This window comes from Penicillium atrosanguineum (genome assembly GCF_028827265.1).
Source record: "Penicillium atrosanguineum strain IBT 20685 chromosome Unknown utg000004l_segment0_segment0, whole genome shotgun sequence".
Lineage (NCBI taxonomy): Eukaryota > Fungi > Ascomycota > Eurotiomycetes > Eurotiales > Aspergillaceae > Penicillium > Penicillium atrosanguineum.
Window position 1 is genome coordinate 792,024 of NW_026623136.1, and position 18,147 is coordinate 810,170.

The 18,147-nt window shown below is 49.6% G+C and overlaps 7 protein-coding genes across 7 annotated transcripts; 4 read left to right on the top strand and 3 right to left on the bottom strand.

Annotated features, from left to right (window-relative positions):
- Positions 1 to 609: 609 nt before the first annotated feature.
- N7443_005604 (uncharacterized protein) lies at positions 610 to 3,630 on the top strand (the record flags this gene model as incomplete). Its single annotated transcript, XM_056885660.1, has 1 exon — positions 610 to 3,630. The coding sequence occupies one exon, from the start codon at positions 610 to 612 to the stop codon at positions 3,628 to 3,630; it is 3,021 nt and encodes a 1,006-aa protein (XP_056741108.1).
- Positions 3,631 to 3,841: 211 nt separating this feature from the next.
- N7443_005605 (uncharacterized protein) lies at positions 3,842 to 4,966 on the bottom strand (the record flags this gene model as incomplete). Its single annotated transcript, XM_056885661.1, has 1 exon — positions 3,842 to 4,966. The coding sequence occupies one exon, from the start codon at positions 4,964 to 4,966 to the stop codon at positions 3,842 to 3,844; it is 1,125 nt and encodes a 374-aa protein (XP_056741109.1).
- A 369-nt stretch (positions 4,967 to 5,335) lies between these two features.
- Positions 5,336 to 6,918, top strand: arp6 (actin family protein; the record flags this gene model as incomplete). Its single annotated transcript, XM_056885662.1, has 4 exons — positions 5,336 to 5,831; positions 5,899 to 6,598; positions 6,656 to 6,718; positions 6,780 to 6,918. 4 exons carry the CDS (start codon positions 5,336 to 5,338, stop codon positions 6,916 to 6,918), a joined length of 1,398 nt encoding a protein of 465 aa, XP_056741110.1.
- A 2,374-nt stretch (positions 6,919 to 9,292) lies between these two features.
- Positions 9,293 to 10,392, bottom strand: N7443_005607 (3-hydroxyacyl-CoA dehydrogenase family protein; the record flags this gene model as incomplete). Its single annotated transcript, XM_056885663.1, has 3 exons — positions 9,293 to 10,023; positions 10,118 to 10,217; positions 10,267 to 10,392. The coding sequence occupies 3 exons, from the start codon at positions 10,390 to 10,392 to the stop codon at positions 9,293 to 9,295; spliced, it is 957 nt and encodes a 318-aa protein (XP_056741111.1).
- A 225-nt stretch (positions 10,393 to 10,617) lies between these two features.
- tof1 (putative DNA repair protein (Tof1)) lies at positions 10,618 to 14,276 on the top strand (the record flags this gene model as incomplete). Its single annotated transcript, XM_056885664.1, has 4 exons — positions 10,618 to 10,704; positions 10,757 to 10,994; positions 11,048 to 13,195; positions 13,255 to 14,276. 4 exons carry the CDS (start codon positions 10,618 to 10,620, stop codon positions 14,274 to 14,276), a joined length of 3,495 nt encoding a protein of 1,164 aa, XP_056741112.1.
- A 417-nt stretch (positions 14,277 to 14,693) lies between these two features.
- On the bottom strand, positions 14,694 to 16,283 carry N7443_005609 (uncharacterized protein; the record flags this gene model as incomplete). Its single annotated transcript, XM_056885665.1, has 4 exons — positions 14,694 to 14,827; positions 14,884 to 15,087; positions 15,146 to 15,550; positions 15,812 to 16,283. Coding segments are annotated over 4 exons (1,215 nt in total), but the record flags the coding sequence as incomplete, so codon positions are not given.
- A 748-nt stretch (positions 16,284 to 17,031) lies between these two features.
- N7443_005610 (uncharacterized protein) lies at positions 17,032 to 18,048 on the top strand (the record flags this gene model as incomplete). Its single annotated transcript, XM_056885666.1, has 2 exons — positions 17,032 to 17,323; positions 17,375 to 18,048. The coding sequence occupies 2 exons, from the start codon at positions 17,032 to 17,034 to the stop codon at positions 18,046 to 18,048; spliced, it is 966 nt and encodes a 321-aa protein (XP_056741114.1).
- Between the last annotated feature and the right edge of the window lie 99 nt (positions 18,049 to 18,147).

Here is an 18,147-nt window from a genome sequence, read left to right on the forward strand (position 1 = left end):
AGTTTTGTGCAGAATGGAATATGGATTCATTTCTAAGACCAAATCCCGTAGCTCCAGGAACCCTGATCAAAAGGTGCACAGAAAAGGGTTCTCTATGTCGTCATAATCTTTGAAGCACCGGGTCACCTGTATCTTATTGTGGCTCGTGCAGCCAAAATGACATAACTTTTCATCGCGATCTCTTCCGATCGGTGGAGTCTCGGAGACAAGCACGGTGTGCCACGCGGGAATGGGTTTTGCTAGTAATCCTCCTTGACGCTAGTATCTTATTTTCACTAGACTCAAAAACATGGAATAGATATGCAAGGTACAGAAAATAGATTATGAAACATGGAAAATGGCATAGAGGAAATCGAAAGAACCGTATGGGATTGTTGCCTTAGGCCACTATCGCGTCAAATGTAAACAATCTTTGGCTTCTACTCCGTCCTCTGGTCTCTCTGGCTTCTCTGGCTTCTCTGGCTTCTCTAGCTTCCCGATTTGGCTTCTGGAACGTGGGATACTCCGATCATTTGTGCTTCCCCACCCTGCATTCTTCTAGTCCGGACATGATTCTTCTCTGACGTGTGGCGTCCATACCATAACTCCGTCCCCTCAACCCCCGCCAGAATGGACGGTCAGCCCAGAACCGCAGCTCGCCCTGCGAGTGGTCTCCCGCGACCGACTTCGAGATTACCCCTGCCAAGCTCAACAGCATCAAGAACTCTCCGACCATCACCATCCCGAGACCGGCTGCAGGCGGATCCTGGTTTGGACCATAGCCGACTGCGAAGACCGTCCCGCGAGTCCCTCCTCAAGAAGCCCACTCCGCGCTATTCAACCCCGGCGAAAGTCATCCGCAAAGACTTGCCGACGCAAGATGAGCTCGAAAGCCAAATAAGCCAAATACAGATCTCAGACGACGTGACTCCAGTGGAGGAAGAAGATGACGAAGCCCGTGGTCGTTCTCTATCGGATCGAACAATCGAGACACTCTCAAGTATTCCACCCTCGCCGGCTTCAGTGAGACAGTCAAGCTTTTTCAATGGCACCAGCCCAATCCGTTCTCCGTCGAGGACAACATCAAACGTGTCCTCTTATTCGCGATCGCCGTCGCGGTCATCCTCTGGACAGGCCAGCGACTTCTTAGCACAGCCTGTACCCAAACTTCGCCTTCCGTCCCAATCTCGCATGTCGGTAGCGTCTGTTTCATCTTTGCCAACGAACACTGTTCCGGATACCAGTGGAACCCCCACGAGACTGAAGTTGCCGTCGTCGAGACAAAGTATTGCAATTGGAAATAGTGGCTCCGATTCCAGTGTCACGCCAAAAAAGACGATTCCAGGCAGAACGAGCATGCTAAAAGCGCCCGCTAAATCCTCACCCGCTCGTTCTTCTCCAGGAAAGGTGTTGTCAAAACCCACGTTGTCAGACATGGGCCCTCCGGAACGACCACTCCAAGTACGCAAGACGAGAAAACCTCAGACAGACTCACCATCCTCAGCAAGGTCTCCCTCAGCAGCTCCACGAAATCCCTCACGATATGTGTCTGCTGCATCTTTGCAAGATGAGCTTTCCCCTGAACAACAAGCGGAAAGCGAAATGAGGAAAGTTTCCAAATCATCAAACGCTCTTCGCGACACCATTGCCAAGGCAAAGGCTGCTCGAAAGGCGGCGGCATCGAAAGAAAAGACAGAGGCAGCACCTCAGGTGAAGGCTATTGACCCGGTGGACGGTATCGATAGCGAAGATCCGTTTAATCAGCTTCCCAAGGGCTCAGATACTTCTGTGCTTAGGAAGCGCGTGGAGAGCGCACGCAAATCGGGTATCTTGAACGTTGCAGCCCTTTCTTTGAAAGAAATCCCGAAAGAGGTGATCGATATGTATGTATTCGATCCCGACGCAAAAAATTGGTTCGAGAATGTAGATCTGGTCAAGTTTATTGCCGCGGATAATGAGCTGCAAGAGGTGGCGGATGCCACATTTCCTGACATCGACCTCATGGACCTCGATCCGGACAGCGAGGAGCGAGGCCCTCAATTTGGCGCTTTGGAATCCCTTGATCTTCATGGAAATCTGCTGAAGTCTGTCCCAATGGGTATTCGACGACTACACCAGTTACGCTTCTTGAATCTGTCCAACAATACCATGAGCATGGACAAGCTCCACGTCGTCTTGGAGATAGCGTCTCTCACGGATTTGAAGTTGGCCAATAACCAACTGAGTGGGCCATTCTTTTCGGAGATCGGCCGTCTCAGCCAGCTGGAGTCCCTTGATCTGCGTGGCAATGACCTCACATCGCTGCCCGAGGAATTGAAAGAATTAACTAGTCTCAAGACGTTGGACGTTGGTGGGAATCAGTTGACATCTTTGCCTTTTGAAGCGTTGAGCAAACTCCCGCTGCGAACCCTTAATGCTCCCAAAAATTCGCTACAGGGGACACTGATACCGGAGTCTGTGGATCGCCTGGAGACTCTGCAGTCTCTGAATATTGCTGGTAACTCCCTGAAAATTTTTGCAGCCAACGAGGCGCTTGTCCTGCCCAGCCTCCAGAACCTTTATATGGGCGTGAATCGCATGAAACGTCTACCCTGTGTCTCTTCATGGCAATCGCTCCTGGTCTTGTCAGCAGAAGACAATCGTCTTACTCAGCTCCCGGAAGGATTCGTGAAACTCAAGAGCCTCAAGAGTGTTGACTTTACTGCGAACAATTTTGCTCAGTTAGATGAAAAGATCGGGCTCATGGCAAGCCTTTCATCTTTCAAGGTCGGCAACAATCCGCTTCGTGACCGCAAGCTTTTGAGCATGGGACCGGAAGAAATTATACAGCGCCTCCGAAACAAATGTGAACCTGAACCCCAGGACACCGATGATGAGGGGTCGGTTGCGACTCAGTTTACCCTCGCACCAGAAACCCCAGAATTGGAAAATGCGTGGAAGATCAAGCCTGGAGGCATCATCGATAGATCATATTCGGATCTCACAGAACTGGGCACTGAAAGTTTGGAATTGATAAGCACAGACGATGTTCGCTGCCTTTATTTGCAGCATAACGAATTGCCATGCTTCCCCACCTTGGCACTGGGGATGCTCGCCCAGGGCTTGGTTGATCTCGATCTTTCATATAATCCTTTGGACAGCTCTAAGCTCATGTCTTCATCGCTTGAGCTTCCAAGATTACAGACACTCAACTTGAGTGCCGCTGGTCTTACCTCGCTGGACTCCCTTTTGAACAATCTCCAAGCCCCGTCGCTCAATTTACTCGATGTGGCCAACAACCGCCTGAAGGGAGCCCTGCCGCATATCCGTGAGACTTTCCCAGGACTTAAAACCTTACTCGCCTCCGACAACCAATTTGAAAGCCTGGAATTCGAGGCAGTGCAGGGACTCCAGGTTTTAGATGTCAGCAACAACAATATTGACTATTTACCACCCAAGATCGGACTTCTTGGTTCTGAGCGCAACCCTCGAAACTGGGGCAATGGAACGGCTTTGAGACGCTTTGAGGTTGCAGGCAACCGTTTCCGGGTTCCTCGATGGCAGATCGTCGCCAAGGGGACCGATGAAGTTCTGGAGTTTTTGTTAAAGCATATTCGCGAGAATGACCTGCCCGAATGGGAGCGTGAAAAGGCTCAGGCTGAGGACTATTAATCTGACTGGGCAGATTCAGCCCATGTCAAGAGATCTACACTTTCGGGAGAACCACTATATATGCGATGGTGTTCCGTGTATAATATTTTTCTTCGTTTCATCCCTGTATATATAACCTATCAAATGTATTCTACGATCTTGGTCCACCATTCTGACAAGTCTTCGTTCTGAATATGCTATGCTTTCATTCTATGTACGTCTTTATTTTGATTCATGCAGTTGCAGCTGCATCGATCGGCTTGCTCACTTCATCCATGACCTTAAACCATGCACTCGACCAGATCGAGAACTTGTCCGTCACTCGTTTGTCCCCGGCCGCAACGTCGTTCCATGGCGAGGCAACCGATTCAACAGCTTGTGCTGCATGCTTCTGGGTCTTTTTCAGGAACTTCGCAGCCTTGGCCATGTTGGCCTCATACAAGGCTCCTGCCGCCTCGTCAACCTGCTCAGGTATACTTTGCAGATTCAACATCAGCGCCTCCAACTTGGCGACACCGCCAGCTGAAGATAAAGGCGCCTTCCCGGCATTCTTCAACCGATTGGTAGCGATAGAAGGGTAAATCTGAGCAATAGGCTTGAGGAATCGAAGAGTATTCTTCTTCTGCTCCTTCAGCGCAGCAGTCTCCTCTTCATCATCTTCGTCATCGTCATCGTCATCGTCATCTTCGTCGTCATCCTCCTTATCCTCCTCCCCCATCAAATCCTCAAAGAAATCATCATCTTCCTCCGGATCCCATTCCTCAATCTCCTGCACGGCATCCCTAACAAGATCCCTCCACTGCTCAACACGATGCATAACAAAACCCACGACACCCTTCGTCGCAACCTCCGTAACAGCATCACAAGAGTCCCACACGCGCCCCGTAGCGCGCGTAACAGCCTCCTTCTCACTCTTCACCAGCTCCCCCTCCTTCTTCTTCGGATCCTCCCCCTTCTCTTTCTCCTTCTTCTCGAGCACATCCTTAACAAGCACAACAAGTACCCTAAACTCACTTAGCGCCGCGCGCACAAGCAGACAAACCTCCGCCTGGAACGCCTTTGTATAATCAGCCGGCGTCACGAGCATAGCAGCCGTAACCAACGAAGGGAGGACGGAGTCATTGCAAGCGCGCAATACACCGGCCACAGCCGAGTGGGTGAAAGGCGAGGTAATTGTCAGAAGCGATAGCTTCGTCACCTGTGCTTTAAGTGTGGCAGACGAGGCGGAGAGGAGGGGTAGGGCCTGGGCATCTTTGGAAGAGGGTTGCTCGGCGCGGGCGGATGACGAGACGGTTTCTTGGAATTGATCGATTAGGGCGAGGGTTGTTGCCAGGAGGGTGGCGAGTTGTTTAGACATCTTGAGGGGGTGTGGCGCGGCCACGATGGTTGTTTCGAGAGTTGGAGAGCTGGGAGAAATTTTGGGCGCAGAGACATAAAAGTCCGCGGGGCTGATTAGGGTTCTGCGGGGCCACTTTGGGTTGTGTTTTTTATGACGCGAAGGATTCTTTCTTTCAATTTTATTTGTAAGTTTCGATGATATAATGTCTAGGATGTTCTCATTCGTTTCTCGTATTCAGTTAGTACGTAAATAAATTCAGAATAAGTCAAGAAGATGACTCTGAAGTAAATTCCGAATGTGGCCTGAGGCGCTCATATAAACCAAACTTAACAAACACCGGAGCTTCAACTGTCTTCGCGCATCATCGGCATTCACCATCCTACAAACATGGGAACGACAAAAGCCAAAGCCCCTGCGAAAGCAGCCGCGGCTGCTCCAAAAACATCGCGCAATTTGCCCAAAAAGACATTCATTCTCGACAATGGCGCATACAACATGAAAGCAGGCTATGCGCCCGACCTCTCCTCCTCCGACGTCCTATCTGCGTGTACCTCAATCCCGAATGCAATCGTCAAAACCCGCGACAATCGAATTGTCATTGGCGCGCAGCTCGCAACACACGTCACGGACTGGAACGAGGTGGCGTTTCGACGACCGGTGGAGAAGGGATATATTGTGAACTGGGAAGCGGAGAGGGAAATTTGGGAGCAATCTTTTTTCGAGGAGAAGGCGACGGCCCGGAACAAGGGGTTGCGAATTGGGGCGCCGGAGGAAACTACACTGGTATTGACCGAGGGGCCGAATACGCTGCCGGCGTTGCAGCGGAATACGGATGAGATGGTTATGGAGGAATGGGGGTTTGGAGGGTATGCGAGATGTCTAGGTAAGGCAGGAGTGCTTTTCTACCAGATTTATAAGTCAAGGGGGGCTAACCTCTGGTGAAATCACAGGACCGACGCTCAACGCTTGGAATGAAATCCACAGTTTATTCGGAGATACTCTCACCGGAAAACCCGAGTCCGATATTCTGCCTGCAGACTGTCTCCTAGTTGTTGATTCGGGATACTCGCATACTACGGTGACTCCGGTTTATAAGGGACAGACTCTTCAGCGCGGAGTCCGCCGTCTCGACATCGGTGGAAAACATCTCACCAACTATCTCAAGGAAATCGTCTCGATGCGACAATACAACATGGTAGACGAGACATATATCATGAACGAAGTCAAAGAAGCTGTTTGTTTCGTGAGCAACAACTTCAAAGGCGACATGGAACGAACCTGGAAAGGCAACCGGAAGCTCCAAGCCGAAGAAGGCGTGGTGGTGGACTTTGTGCTTCCTGATCCGAATGCTGGCAAGAAAGGCTTCATGCGACCCCATGATCCGCTTTTACTTGCAAAGAAAAAGAAGGGTGCGGCTTCTGGGCTGAGTGCTGAGGTGCTCTCTGAGGATGTACTTGTTCTGGGCAATGAGCGCTTTGCTGTTCCGGAACTTTTGTTTACTCCGGGTGATATTGGTATGAAGCAGGCTGGTGTTCCGGATATGATTCTCGACAGTTTGTCTGTCTTGCCGGCTGGATTGCATGCTGCCTTTTTAGCAAATGTGTTGGTTGTTGGTGGCAATGCTGCTATCCCGGGCTTTATGGAGCGATTGTAAGCTTTCCTGGTTATCTACTTATGTGCGGATACCGTTACTAACTGTACTCAAAGGGAAACTGAATTGCGCCAGGTTGCCTCGTCGGACTGCGTTGTAAGAGTGCACCGGGCTACTGAGTAAGTTGGCTTTATTTCTTGAGTAATCTGTTACGACGGCATTCTGACTAATTTGTAATAGTCCCGTTCGCTCGACATGGCTAGGCGGAGTCCGCCTTGCCAATAATCGAGAGGAGCTAGGTCGAGTTAGCATTACTCGCCAGGAATATCAGGAGCATGGATCTGGATGGGCCGGACGACATTTCGCTGGCACTATCTAGACCTATGACTGAGCAAAAGTCATGGAAATTCCTTTTCATTTCGGGAGTTTGGGAGCCTTGAACTTGAAGGCATAGTGATACCCTTGTTTAGGTGGTGGTGTTCTATTGAAGACTTCTAGCATTGTACCATGGCTTATACCGAGTCTTTTCCTGGTTCGTCAATAGTAGTTCTGAACTATAATCTAAGATCAGACACGGTGCCTGAAATATTTGAAAACCATTCCAACGATATGACGCGATGCTGACACGCTTAAGGTCCGAAGTATTCACAGGGCGGTTCATTTCGTGATAGCAACCATAGATGGAGAACAAAGTTCTTACCTAAATATCTAGTGATACCAGGGGATCAAATGGTCATAGGATAGTCATTGGCCAGACTAGCTGAATTCCAGGCACGAGGACGTTGTCGTTCAGTAAAGTACAATTGTGAGACACTTGGACATCTGTTGGCAACTTCCATATACGAAAAGCCATTTCTCGAGAGCATCAATTGATGAAATCTCAATTGACGATCAACATTGAAGACTGGTAAACATAATGGAAATGAGCGACGAACGACCCGCGGTTTCATTGGCCTCAATGCTCCCAGCATACGTTTGTTCCGCCTTGGTGTATCTATCACCAGTGCTTCCTACCAGGTTGAACCCAGGGCTGGTCTCGCCAGTCAAGCCGGTATCTGACAGAAAATCTGTCTACAAAGTAGAAAGCTCCAATGCTGCAGATACTGAACAGCGAATCGCATCGCCTAGCTCGAAAGCGACCATCTGCCGAGCTGGCCCAGCACACACGCAACATGACCAAATGGGGTTCGGCGAGAGACTTAAAAGTGTCTTCAGAAGCATCGTACCGAGTAAAGGGTGAGTTCCTGGATTGAGTTGCCTACAACTGCTAAAGAGATGCAGAAATTGCATAGCCTGCGACAAGCAAATTAGATCTACGAAGCTCACCACTGCACCCTGCCAACACAAATACTGCCCTCGCTGCATTCGAAAAATGGGTGAGATAGCCTTGAAGAACAAAGATCTATTTCCAGTCCGCTGTTGCAACCAGGAAATCCCTGCCAAGCGAGTTGCAATGAATATGGAGGCCGAAAAGAAGAAGCTCTACACATCCCGATCAGCCGAGGATGCACTTCCACCAGCCGAACGGTGGTATTGTCCACACACGTCCTGCGGGAAATGGATACCTCCACGCTATCTGAAGCCCGGTTCAAAGGCACAAAAATGCTGTCACTGTCGGGCAACGATTTGCTCACTATGTCAGGATCTTGCTCACGAAAGCCGAGAATGTTCCAAGGATCCTGGTTTAGAGGCGGTACTAGAGGTAGCTCGATATCGTCATTGGCAAAGATGCCACAACTGTCACGCCATTGTATCAAAAAGGACGGGATGCAACCATATGAAATGTATATGTGGTGCGGAGTTCTGGTGAGTGATATAGAAAACCAAATCTGGACGTCATTAATAAGAAATCAGCTACATTTGCGGTGGCCCGCTAGGATGCAACTGCCGACAGACGACCGAGATCTTGGACCATGTCAATCAACTTGAAGAAGACGAAACCCTCGCCATAACAGTTGTTGCGATGGAGATGGCAGAAAGACAAGAGGATGAGATTCGGCGTGGCGGAAATACGGCAGAAGCAATACAAGTACGCCAGGCACAACGTATTCAACGGGAAATCGAAGATGCCGAATTGATGACTACTGCGATGGAAATGGCTGCAAGGCAAGAGGCCGAAAATGAGCGCGCTCGACTGAGAAACTTGGCATTTGTTAGATCGCCCATACAATCACAGAATCAACAGTCTCCAGCACAAGGTCTACAATTCCCAAGGTCTCTTAAGTCTCGATCTAGAAGGCTCGTAAGACCTGATAGACTGACCATGCCTGCCGAAGAGGTTAGAGTTGGACGAGAAGAGAGACCTGAAACACTGAGAACAATAAGACCCGAAAGCCCCACGATGTCCCCAAGGTCGACCAGATCGCCATTGTTGTTGGTTACGAACTCTAACACTGCGGCTTCTGCACGACCGTCAGCGGTGACTCAACCAATATACCCTCCATCGGCCTCGGATCCTTCGGTAATTAATACAGCGGGTTCTGCAGCAGTGCACTCAGTGCGGTTTTATGAAAGACAGCAGCTTTTGAATGGAAGCTGCGATATATCTTCTCAACGAAAAGCGCTGGGAAGGAACAGCTGAGAGGGTAGCTGTTAAGCATGGAGATAATAGGAGAATATAGTTTCCACGATAGCAATTTGAACCAGGATGACTATGTATCGATTGAATCATAGGATCTAAGATTGTAGCATACAGAAGGTATATCGCAAAGTAAACTGTATCTCGTCAGCATCATACCGAGGCATGACAGCGATCAGTAGTCGTAGAAGCCCTTGCCCGACTTCTTACCCAACCAACCAGCATCCACCATCCGACGCAGCAGACCAGAAGGACGATACTTGCTGTCGCCAGTCTCCTGGTGGAGAACATTCATAATAGACAGGCAGGTATCCAAGCCAATGAAATCAGCCAAGACCAGAGGGCCCATGGGAACATTGGTTCCAGTCTTCATGATGTTATCAATATCCTCGCGGCCACCAACACCAGTCTCCAGACAGATTATCGACTCGTTGATATACGGCATAAGAATACGGTTAGCCAGGAATCCAGGCGAGTCAGCGGAGACCGAGGCCACCTTGCCCATGCGCTGGACAAAGGCAATGGCAGTATCCATGGTCTCCTGGGAGGTCTGCAGGCCCCGGATAATCTCGACACCCTTCTGGATGGGGACAGGGTTCATGAAGTGAGTCGAGATCACCCGGGATGGAGCCTGCAGGTCGGTGGGGTCGGTAGTCGTAGCAGCCGCAATCTTGGTGATAGAGATGGATGAGGTGTTAGTGGCTAGGATGGCATGCTTGGGTGCAATGTGAGCAAGATTGCTGAAGATCTTCTGCTTGAGATCGATAATTTCGGGGACGGCTTCAATGACAAAGTCAACTGAGGATAGGTCGTCCATCTTCAGCGTCGGGATAAGAAGACCTCGGGCCGCGTCGGCGGCTTCTCGGGTAAGACGCTGCTTGGCGACATCTTTCTCAAGAAGCTTGTCTGTAGGATAGCATTGGGTTAATACAAGCCCTATGGCATATGCGTAACCTCCAAAGACAAAAGGTCTATGGATCAAAGGAGGGGCTGTGATTACCGGCAAATTTAAGTCCCTTATCCAAGGAGGCCTGGTTGCTGTCGACCAAAGTGACAGGAATCTGAGCCTTCTGTGCAGCAACGAGAGCGATTCCAAGACCCTGTGTTTCGTTAGAACCTCGAATGTCGTGCATGGAACTTGCGACTGACCATCTGACCGGCACCGATCACACCCAGCGATTTGACCTCGGCAGCGCTCGTAGCGGCGGTAGAGCTGAAGCTGCGGGCCACCACGGGGCCATTACGGCAGACTGAACGAAAGGAAGAGGCGAACATGACTGCGATTGAGGACAATGTAAGTGCAGAGGAGAAAAGAGAAAGTCCGAACTGTATAGATATTCACATGTTAGTCCGACGTCATCGGCTATTCTCGGCAGAAGCGGGCGGTGAGTTTCTCCGAAACGCCGAGACGCGTTGAGACGCGTTTCCCTTTCGAGTTACATTTGATTCTGAGATTCGAGATTCGAGATCCGATATCTGAGGTCATCAACTAAACCCACCATGGAGCAGGAGGTGGTCGCTCTCGGCCACGACGTCCAGGTTGTCGATCCTGATGTGCGCGGCTACGTGTACAGTCTGGTGACTGCTGTATGTGTTCTCCTTGTTCCTCACGTGCACTCACTGACGCGACTATCTCTAGCTCGGAGGTTTCAACGGTGAAGATGCCGACAAATACATGCTAGGTGACGATGCGCTGGCATGTTTACGCGATATCAAACGATGGCTGAAATTGTACGACGAAAAGAACAATCGAATGGACGTGGCGCGATGTCTTGGAGAATCGAACCTGGTGAATGGCGACCTACTTCCCATTCTCTCGGTCTGGTGGAACAGCGGGCAGAAGAGCAAGCACATGACTCGTGTTGCTCTAGCATGCTGTATGTGATAGATTCAATTGATTTCTCTGGAAACCTGATGCTAATCCGCACAGTGGAACTTCTCGTGCCTTTGACTTGGCCGGTGGAGTTTCATAGCCAGATGACTGTTAATCACCACCGCCACACCCCATATATTCAGCAAGTGCAAGTTCAATACAAGCGTGGCGTCTTGAAATATGGCGGATCGAATCTTCTCCGTGCCGCCATTCGAATCGCCCTTCCGAGCATGGCGATGCCTAGATCCGAGCGCGAGTCACGAGACGAAGGAATCCTCAAATTGATGCTCTACTTCCTCCGAAACATCGCCATTATATCAACCAGCGCACGTCTCGCGGCTGAAGGCGAAGAGGAGGAGACCTCCAGATCGGCCACGATCAATGCGTTCCAGGAACAAGATGCCTTCGCTCTGATCTTGACCATGTGCTCCAACGTTGGTGATGACTTCAGCATGCAAGATGTGGTATTGCTTGAGATTCTCTTCCATCTTGTCAAGGGTGTGAATGTGGAGAAATTGTTCATGGAGGAAGATCAACGGAAGGCGAAGCGGACCGACGAGCTGGGCGATCTTCTGCAAAAGGAAAACCTTGTGCGACGAGAATATGCTAAGAATGCACCCACCCGACACGGAAGATTCGGCACGATGATCTGGGTAAAGCGGGATGATGCCGGCAAGGTGTCGACTGTCTCTGGACAGGACACTTTAAGGAACGACCAGACCACTCTTCAAAAGATGGACCAGAGCAAGAAGTGGAACAAGCCTCGTCCGCAACGACGAAAGGAGGACGTGGTCCAGAATAACAACTTCAACATGCCCACTCATCTATCCACCCCGGCGTCCAAGAACTTGAGGACATTCGTGGAAGAGTTCCTAGACTCAGGCTTCAACCCTCTTTTCGCCCACCTTCGGAAGGCAATTGAACGCGAAGCCGAGAGAGTTTTGGAAATAAATGCGCGTCAGTTCTTCTACACGATCGGCTGGTTTCTAGAAGCGGAGCGCGCTCGGCGAACGCAGCGGGCAAAGAAACATGCTGAGAATGGGAAATCGGCAAAGGATATTGAACTAGATAGCTATGGACTGGTTGCTGGAGTCTTGAATCAGGAGACATTCATTTCTCTTAATCGATCCATGCAGAACAGCTTCGATAACAAGGAATGGGAGGATCTGACTGCTCAGATGCGTTGCTTCACCCAAATCTTGTTGACTGTCCAAGAAATGACCGCATCTCCGATTGAAGAGGACCAAGAAATTGCCGAAAATATTCAAAACCGCATTTTCTACGAGGAAACAACACATGATCGGATCATTGCCATCATCCGTGGCTACAAAGATCAAGGCTTCGGCTACTTAGATGCTGCTACAGAACTCGTGCATGTGTTCTTGCGCCTACTCGAGCGTTATTCCAAAGAAAATGCCGACATGCAGGTACGATCTCGCCGTAAGGCCAAGCAGAAGAAGAAGGCAGAACAAGACGCTGGACAAGGACGCAATGACGACGAAGCACAAAATTCCGAAGATGAGGATTTGGAGGATGCTGCTCAAGTTACCAAAGAGCGTTCGTTCGACTTCAAACGGTTTGCTGCCAAGTTTTGCAACCAGAGTTGCGTGGACACCTTTGTCACCTTCACCAGCTATTACAAAGAGTTGAATACGGAGCAGCTAAAGAGAGCCCATCGCTACTTCTACCGTATCGCATTCAAACAGGAGATGACTGTTCTGCTTTTCCGCTTAGACATTATCAACCTCTTTCACCGAATGATCAAGGGACCAGGAGCGATGGACTCTAGCAAATCTGTTTTCAGGGAGTGGGAGGAATTGGTCCGGCAAATCCTTCGCCGATTAACCAAGAAGATCGAACAGCGCCCTGCTTTGATCACCGAGTTGCTTTTCAGCAAGATGAACTCAACCGTCTTCTACCTCGAGTATGGACATGAAAAACAAACAATCTCAACTTCCAAGCGTCCGCCGGCCGAGCTTCAATTTATCACGAAAGAAGAAGCGACACCCGAGGCTAAAGTGGGGATTGTGGTTGGTGCGCTCGTCCTCGACGGGCGGGCCGACCTTGCCAAATGGGTTGTCGATGTTTTAAACTCGGCAGCTTCTGAAAGAGAAGACTGGGAGATCTCAGAGGCGGCTCGTCGCGCGGAGAAGGAGAAGGAGAACCCGGATGAGGAGTTCTATAGCGCTCCTAATCCTATGATTCGTATGTCTTTCAACCACCCTGTTCTGATTGTATGATGGATGAAACTGACCACTTCCCAGCTGTGAAACCCTGCGATGATTCTTGCAAGAGTGCCATGTTCTCAAATGCGAAGCTGCGACTACTCATGGGCCTTGTCGGGTTCGAGCGAGTTGGCATGGAGGATGTGCCTGGTGCTACATGGTTTGTTCCCGCACCTCTATCCTCGAAAGATCTACGAGAGACCATGTCGAGTGTAAACCGGTCGTTACTGAACCCAGTGCCCGAGGGTGGCGAGGACGATCCTCGACAACTGCTCCGAAAAAGAGAGACAAGTAGTGGCCGGCAAAGCCTTGCGCAAACCACACTCGATGCCAACTTTGGCTCAGACTCCGAGGGCGAAGACATTCCTGATGGACCTCTCTTCCCTCCAAACCCTCGCTCCAAGGCCAATGCTTTGGACGAGCTAAAGAAAAAGCGCAAGACGAAGAAGTCAAAGGGCGATGCGGAGACAGAGCCTCTGGATGACGAGACTCTGGAAGAGCGTCGCGAGGCACGTCTTTCCAACGCCCTGGCTCGTCAAGCGAAGATCAAGAGTGACCTCTTCATCCACGCCAGTGACGAAGAGAGTGATGCCGAAGCAGACGTCGAGTTCTTCCGACTGGAGGAGGAGCGACGAAAGAAGCAAGCAGAGAACGTGAAGAAGGCCCTCCTCACTGGTACCATGGAACAAGTCAAGAGCAAGAAAAAGGGCAAACGCAAGAGCGGAGCTGGCACCTCCACCGCAGAATCTAAGCGACAGCGTCGTGGATCTGGATCTTCCAGCGATGTAGCCAGTGACGCTGATGGTGACATCCTGATGGCCGAACTAGACGCCCAGTCACTCGGTTCCCCACAAGAACCCTCAATCAGCCGAGACGCGCAGGAGGACACGCCCATCACCTCTGCAGCGGATGACATGGACTTTGACGATGACCTTGTTTTCAGTCGAGATCGACAGGCAAAGGCAGCTGAGGAAGCTGATGCAGACGAGGAAGACACGCCTATGGTCCCATCTCGCCGGCGTATGCGAGGCGGGTTTGTGATTGAGAGTGACTCTGAGTAGCGCACGGATGATGTTTTTATGATGTTATGATGAGGCGTTTTGTGGATTGTACACATGGCATGGAGGAAGGATACCTAGTGATAATGATCATATTGCATACCCCCCTGATATTTGCACTCGTAATTTTGCCTTAGCCTTAATTTTTCTTGGGAGCTACATCTTTATCGGTGTGTGTCCGGACATCTATCTAGACATCTTTTGAAAGCTTACCTAAGTTTCATTGAAATGTGCCCAAGACATGATGGCTGAAGCGAAGGAGAGAGAGGGTGGAGGTGGAAGGGTCCCACTGGGGAGTGAAGCGTTAAAACCAAAAAGCATTCAGAAAGGGGTATATCATTTGATTCCAGATCATTTTTTTGGGAAGGACCATAGATGACATAGTGGACAAATGCAGGCAACCAGTCTACCTAGCAGAGATCACTCGGCTGCAGAGGTATTCGCCTTTAACGACTGAATGATATCAGAGACAGGCCAGCCTGTCAAAGCTCCCCACTCCTGCACTCCCTTGAGGATTTCGGTTATTTTATTTTGATCTCGGAGCCAACACCCGCCTGCTTTTCGTTAGACATTTTCGTCAAAGACCTTGGAAGGAACCAAGTAAACGTACAAAACGCGATAGGGCCAAAAGCATTGATCCACACTGCTTGAGAATCACTCGACAGAGCGAGCGCACATATCTCTGATGCGCGCGTCTCCAGTTCTCGAGTCAAATTCGTAATTTGCTTCATATTCTCAGTCGTGGTCATCTGGCCTTTTGGCTTGGCCAGTTCCAAGATGATGAATGCTGTCTGAAAGTACTGCAAAGCAGCAGCTACAGTGCGGTCAGAAAAAAAGGAGCCCGAAGACATGGTGGAAAGGTTGATACTAACCATGCCAACCACACAACGTGCCTGCAAACTCGAAGTTCCCTTCCTTGTTGACAGGAATTGGCGTGAAAGATGCCGGAAGGGAATGTCTCCAGTCTATAATACGTTTCCGAAGAGCCGACCACTCCAGCAGGTCTACGTGATCTGCATTACCAAAGCACTGATTAATGATCTGACCGAGAAGCACAGTTATATAATTCGCGTAGTCATCGTCCGCTTCCAGATTTCGAGGTAGATGGTCATCGGAAAGCTCGATCATGAGTTCTCTGCGCTCGATCAATGCAACAGTAATATCCTCTCTGAGATAGTTCCAGAAAGCAGCACGGACGAGGTTTGAATGCAGGTTGATTGGTTGGCTAGCCAAGAGTGAATAGCAGCCTTGGAGGTGGCTTTGGGAGCTTAAGTTTTCTGAAGAATATCATCAGCACATGTTCTGTGGGCTTAGAACAGCCTAGCCAAGGAAATATAGTAACTGGGTCTAAGGATATGGTTCTTTGGATCTTCTTGATAAGTTGTCAAACGTCTTTTGAGATATCTTTTAATACTTTGTTAAGGTATAACGCCACACGTCTCTTTGAACAGGCCAGGGCAGATCTCAGAATGCATATCTAGACTCACTTGCAACATATCCTTGACTTGATTATAAATAGGTATATGGGGGCTTCTCACCGGATATGATCTCATATGAGCGTAAAAGGCAGATGGCTGCCAGGACCTCTCCGTTGGAGACGACATCTTGGGCATTGCTTGTAATGCGTAATAAGATTCGAACACTTTCAAAATGATAGAAAGCTGCTCTTTCAACTTCGTGTCGATCAGTAGGCTGTTTACTGGCTGCTGAAAATGCCAGAATAGCGCTCAATAACAGAGGATTTCGCCGTGCCTTGACAGGAACAAGATCGGTGAAATGTCGATGGCGATCATTCAGATCATACCACGAAGCTAGAGTGGTGATATAATGGCGGAAAAGAGAGAAAACCTCGATGTTCTGTAGTGCCACTTCTGGATCATCTGTTGATTTGAAGTCTAAGGTTTGGTGGCCCTGGGGTAGTCGAGGTGATGTTGAAGGGGTTTCTGTAGTTGGCCAAAGACATTCTCGTTTACTGCGGTGGCAGGGTGAACACAAAGGGCGTTTGCCGTCACCTTTGTGAGATTAATCAAACTTCTGGTCGGAACGCAGATGCGTTAGGTGCAAGCTTACATCGTACTCGCCGTTTTCGACATTCCACACTTTTCCCATTAGTGTAATTGGTCGTAGATTGAATGAGGGGTTTACCATCCTAGGTTTCTTGTTAGCGTTACCCCTAGGCCAAGAAAAACCGTAAGTGGACCTAGAGATGAAAGCGTATAGATCTCTCGCATCATCCGCTAGACTGGGGAGGGGTAACTAACTGTTAAAATCAAATTGGCGAGGCATAGCTTTTGCCACTTCGGGGTATCAAGCAAAATTTCAGCCTGCCAATTGAAGGGAAGCGAATCAAACGGGTACGGTTTCCAAATCAGCACGTCCCAACAATTAGAAGACGCTAGGATGAATAAACTTAGGAATGAGAAAGATGCGATGGATCGAGAACGATGAAGAACGAGGAGCGAAAGGCGAAAAGCGAAAGGTGAAAGGCGAAAGACGAGACGTGCGAGACCAATAGTAGTTCACAACTAGCCCCACATTGTCAAGTGAACGAAGTGTAGCGGATTATAAAATAGAGCTCGTGCAGCTCAAGCTGCCTTTTGCGTCTCTTCATTACCCATTGATCTAATCTCTCTCGAAGATTTATAACGCTCTTCAAACCTCAATCTCCAACCCGTCAAGCACAATGTTGGTGGCTGCTCGACTTACAAGAACAAGCAGTTACACCACAAAAATATCAAGAGCAAGGAGACCCTTCAGCATGGGTCGCAGCCAGCCCATTTCCATTAAGCCAACCAAAAAAGAAATTCAAAACGGACGTTTGGGCCCTCGAAACCTAGAACTGGCAATCCGAAGCCTTTACCAAGATGGTCTAGTCGTGGTCAACGACGTGATCCCCCACGACATGCTCCACCGACTCAACGAGAAAATGGTGAAGGATGCCCATGAGCTCTACGGGCGTAAGGAAGATAGCCCATTCAACTACAACCCAAACAACCTCCAGCAAGATGCCCCTCCGATGCGCGAGTTTTTCGAACCCCAGATCTTCATGAGTATGTGATCTCTTATAAAACTGGTTTATTGGAAAAAGCTAACATGATCAGATCCCATCGCCACTCAAATCACGTCAACTGCACTAGGCCCGCGCCCTAAATGGACGTTCTGCTCCGGCAACACAGCGATGCCGCCAACACGAGAGAACCTAGCCGTGTCCCAGCCCGTGCACTCTGACGCAGACTTTGCACACCCAGATCATCCATTCGCTCATGTAATCAACGTTCCATTGATTACAATGACACCAGAGAATGGCTCAACCGAAGTTTGGCTGGGAACACACCAGGAAAGCGGCCTACACATTCAAGAAGGCAAACACGGTGAACGAGCAAGCGGTCGGATCAAACTGGACGAGCTGGAAGACCGCCGCAGTGTTCGTCCTCCGTGTCAACCCACCATCCCGAAGGGATCTATCATCATTCGTGACTTGAGACTCTGGCATGCTGGTATAGGGAACCAGACCGATACGATTCGTGTAATGTTGGCTATGAGTAAGTTGCCAAGCTGCATGTTCGAACGCAAGCTAACGAACATGTTTGAAGTTCATTTCGCGCCGTGGTATCGTAATCCGATGAAGCTGCAGTTGGCAGATGATTTGAAGGAAATCGTGGAGAGTGAGATGTCTCTCGAGATCCCCGTGGATTGGGCTTCGAAGGATGCCGTTGCTGAGCAGTACTTGAATCGGGCGTTTGGGAATGCGTATAACTTTAGTCAAGTGAAGTAAGATAACCATCTTACTCAGCCTTGCTACGGTTGAGACGAACAGGCTCAAACTTAGAAAAAAAGTTCCTCTATTCGAGGCTTAGCCTCCCAGGCAGCAGAG